Source organism: Atta cephalotes, assembly GCF_000143395.1.
Source record: "Atta cephalotes unplaced genomic scaffold scaffold00001, whole genome shotgun sequence".
Classification (NCBI taxonomy): Eukaryota; Metazoa; Arthropoda; class Insecta; order Hymenoptera; family Formicidae; genus Atta; species Atta cephalotes.
The window spans coordinates 15158044-15161686 of record NW_012130065.1 but is presented as its reverse complement, the minus strand read 5'-3'; the positions used below and the strand labels follow the sequence as shown (position 1 = coordinate 15161686).

General features: G+C 25.6%; 1 protein-coding gene across 1 annotated transcript in view; it reads right to left on the bottom strand.

Moving 5' to 3' along the window:
- Positions 1–174: 174 nt before the first annotated feature.
- LOC105617357 (coiled-coil domain-containing protein 186) overlaps positions 175–3643 on the bottom strand; it is a 6504-nt gene continuing 3035 nt past the window's right edge. Inside the window, exons 3-9 of the mRNA XM_012198921.1 lie at positions 3046–3316; positions 2257–2660; positions 1432–1967; positions 1065–1324; positions 873–896; positions 593–742; positions 175–234 (exon numbers count right to left, since the gene is read on the bottom strand). Of these exons, the coding sequence (XP_012054311.1) occupies positions 175–234; positions 593–742; positions 873–896; positions 1065–1324; positions 1432–1967; positions 2257–2660; positions 3046–3316 (1705 nt within the window). The remainder of the gene's footprint in view (positions 235–592; positions 743–872; positions 897–1064; positions 1325–1431; positions 1968–2256; positions 2661–3045; positions 3317–3643) is intronic.

Here is a 3643-nt window from a genome sequence, read left to right as displayed (position 1 = left end):
TTAGTTTAAATTAGTATAACTTAGTAATAAAATAATATATATATATATATATATATATATATATATATATTATATAGTTGTGTTATGTATATATATATATATATATATATATATATATATACATAGTTTTATATATATATATATATATATAATAACTAATTATTAATTGTCAATTTATTTTTGTTGATGCATTGTTAATTTTGCTATTTCTTGACCTAATGTATCAATATTTTCCTGAAAAAGAACAATATTATATTAAACAATGATAAATAATCTCAATAGCGTTCTCTGTCTAAAGTAATAAAAAAATACTGAGCAATTTTATAAGAGTCATTTTTTGGAGCAAAAATAATTTCCTTCATTTTAATCAAATCGATATATATTACAGTATGAAATTTTAAGATTAAATTCCAAGAGATAAAACATGTCTCTAAAAATTTTTCAATTTTTTTCAGATGAAAATACATGAATCTTTAGTACAAAATGTAAATAGAATACTCCAAAAATATTTTAACATACACTTAATCACATGTAATATTATATATCACATTTTTAAAATTTCATATTTATAATTTTTATTTGATATATTTACCTTTAAAGTGATATTTTTTAGTAATGCGTCTTCGTAAAGCGCTTGTAACTTTTGGTTTATTTCCAAGGAAAGTTCTAAAGTCATATTCTCATCTGAAACTCGATGATTATAAACAGATGCCATTATACCTCCACGTCGTGCCAATTCTGCCTGCAAATATATATATATGTATACTTGTTTAGAATATATAAATAAAATTAAATATTATGTATATAAATTAATTAATAATTTTGACAATGCTTCTTAACATTATTTAAAAAATCTGTTTTCTGACACTTACGATATCTCTTCGGCTTTTGATATGCTTGGGTATAAAAAACGAAAATATCTATCATTATAAAAATTTAGATTTAGATTTAGTAATAAAATGATTTTTTTTTAAACAGATTAGTTTTACCAATCTATTCTCTACATATATAAATACGATAAAATATAATTAACTAAAAAAAGTATTTTATGTTTATATGCAAACCTTGTATCTGTCACTCTTATTACATGTCAATGCTCCAAAGTTTTGATTTAAAATATAATTTTGTATTATTTTTTCTTTCTTCTGTATATCTTCGAGTAACGTCTGCGTATGTTCTTTGAAAAAATCTAACTTTTCAGCTCTTTTTACATTTATATCTTGCAGCTTGATGATACGTTCCATTAATACTTGTTTATTAAGTTCTATTGAATTAATATGATCATTATTAGCATTGTTGTCCGATAAGGCACCGTTTGTATCACCTAAAAAAAAAAATGCACTTTTTAACTTTTCATAATTCAATGATATAAATTTATAACAATACATTAATACGAATGAGACATTGAATGAGATATTATTAATATCAAACCTGCTAAGGAAGTGTTAGATCCAGTTCTAGATGCAATATCTAATGAATTACTGGGAGACGTAGTTTCAAATATTTCTAATTTTTTATGACACTGTTGCAATTCCCGTGTTAATTCCTTTATGGAAGTTTGATGCTTCCTCTTTAACAATGTATTTTCACCTTGACTATCTTCTAACTTCTGGGCTAAGTTCTGCGCGAGTTTAGTTTGTTCAGCAACATGCTTAGCTAGAATCTCACACTCTTCCTTCCGTTTTTTTCGTTCTTGCATCAAATCTTCTTCCAAAATTTTGACTCTACTGATTAATTCATTAATACGTTCACGTAGCGGACCTTGTTCAGACTCAAGATGATTCGCTTTCGTTTGAATCGCGATAAACTCGGACTGAAGATGTATGTTCGTGTCTGTCAGTTTTTGCGTAAAGTCTAACATATCTGCTTCCTTCTGGCGACATGCCTGCATATCGGATTGCAATTCTTCATTAGCCAATTGTAATTGCAATAATTTTGCTTCAATTGATATTATACATTCTTCTTTACTGTAAAAAACAAAAAATATTTTATAAAATAATTATTAACACTAAAATTTCATTTAACATACATAAATTTTTCAAGATTTTATAAAAATATATATAATAGTTTTAAAGACTCAGAAGTTCAAAAATCTATAGCAAAAAATCTTGATGAGACTATATTTTTAATGCAATTATTATTACATTTTTGTACAGAATATGTAAAATTATTTTATATATGTTTTCAATATTATATATGTTTGTAAAATATTAATACATAAAATATATTATTGAGACTATAATACAATATGCTTACTGTTGCAATTGCAGTTTTAATGTTTCTAACTGGGAGACTTTGTCCAATAATTCGGTAAGTTGTAGCTGACGCTGATCCGCGACAATTCTTAAATCACTCAAATCATTTTCATTATTTAATCGAACTTTCTCAGATTCTTGTATTTTTAGACTAAGCTTCTTGTTTTCTTCGATTAAGTTTTGTTGCTTAGATTTCAATGTTTCTAGTTCCTTTTGTAACTGGAGTCTTAACGTTTCTTTATCTTCCGTAACATGTCTTTCCAAAATCAAACGCGCCTGATGTTCTTTCAGCTGTTGGTCTAATGTCACAGCTTTATTTTCTTCAGATTGCTGAAATTTACGAAATGATTCCTGCGTTTCGCGGCGTATTTGCTCGCACTCTTCTTTCATATCATTTATTTTCATCTGCAACATACATCTAATAAATAATATTGATATTCCATTAGAACTTAGAAATCTAATTCTTTTTTACTATAAATAAGATTCCATTAAAATTTCTTTAATGGTGATTAGTAATCGCAGGTTGAAACGACTACTAAGATCAATAATTGTAATAATTGTAATGAAATTGGATAATTTTTACAAAATTTTATTTCATGTTAAAAATATAATCGTAAACAATTAATAACTTTCAAACAATAAAAAAATAAAAATTTTTCTTTTTTTATATCTCTAGTATTTGTGACTAAAATAAAAATCCAAAGATATTCATGTAATCAAAATACAATTTTCAAACTACTATTTTACATGATTTAAACTACATGAAAAGTCGTATTATATTTTACTTTACCAAGGCTTTATCCAATTTTTGTCGAGTCTCCTTTTGTGACTCCATTTCAGTTTTAAGTTTAGTTTGCGTCCATTTTAGTTTAATCTCTTTCAATTTAACATCCTCTTTTAAATTCTCTATTTCCTTTTGAAAATCTGTTACTTCACGACATTTTCCATCCAAAATATTACATATTCTTGCGCGCTCACCCTGTGTTTGGCGCAATTTGTTTTGTAGTAATTCCTGATCCTTTAGAAGTTCCTTAATTTTACGTTCCGTGGAATCCCTCGTTCTGTTGTATACATCACAAATTAAACTTCATGCATATAATTTAATATGTATGAATAATTTATTGTAAATTACAATCAGCTGGTCAGTTACTTATGGCTCGACCTCCCCTCCTTCCCCTCGATTTTTTCGCGCTTCAAATCTTTACAGACATGACAAAGTAACAAACTGTGCAAACGGAAACTTAAAAAATATTTCTTTTCTTTTGTTAAATAGTTTAAAATATATATATATATATATATATATATATATATATGCGTACTTTAAAATTTAATTTTTGTTCTCGTATTATTTAGTAAATTTAAAACTTAATTTATTGTTGTATTATATA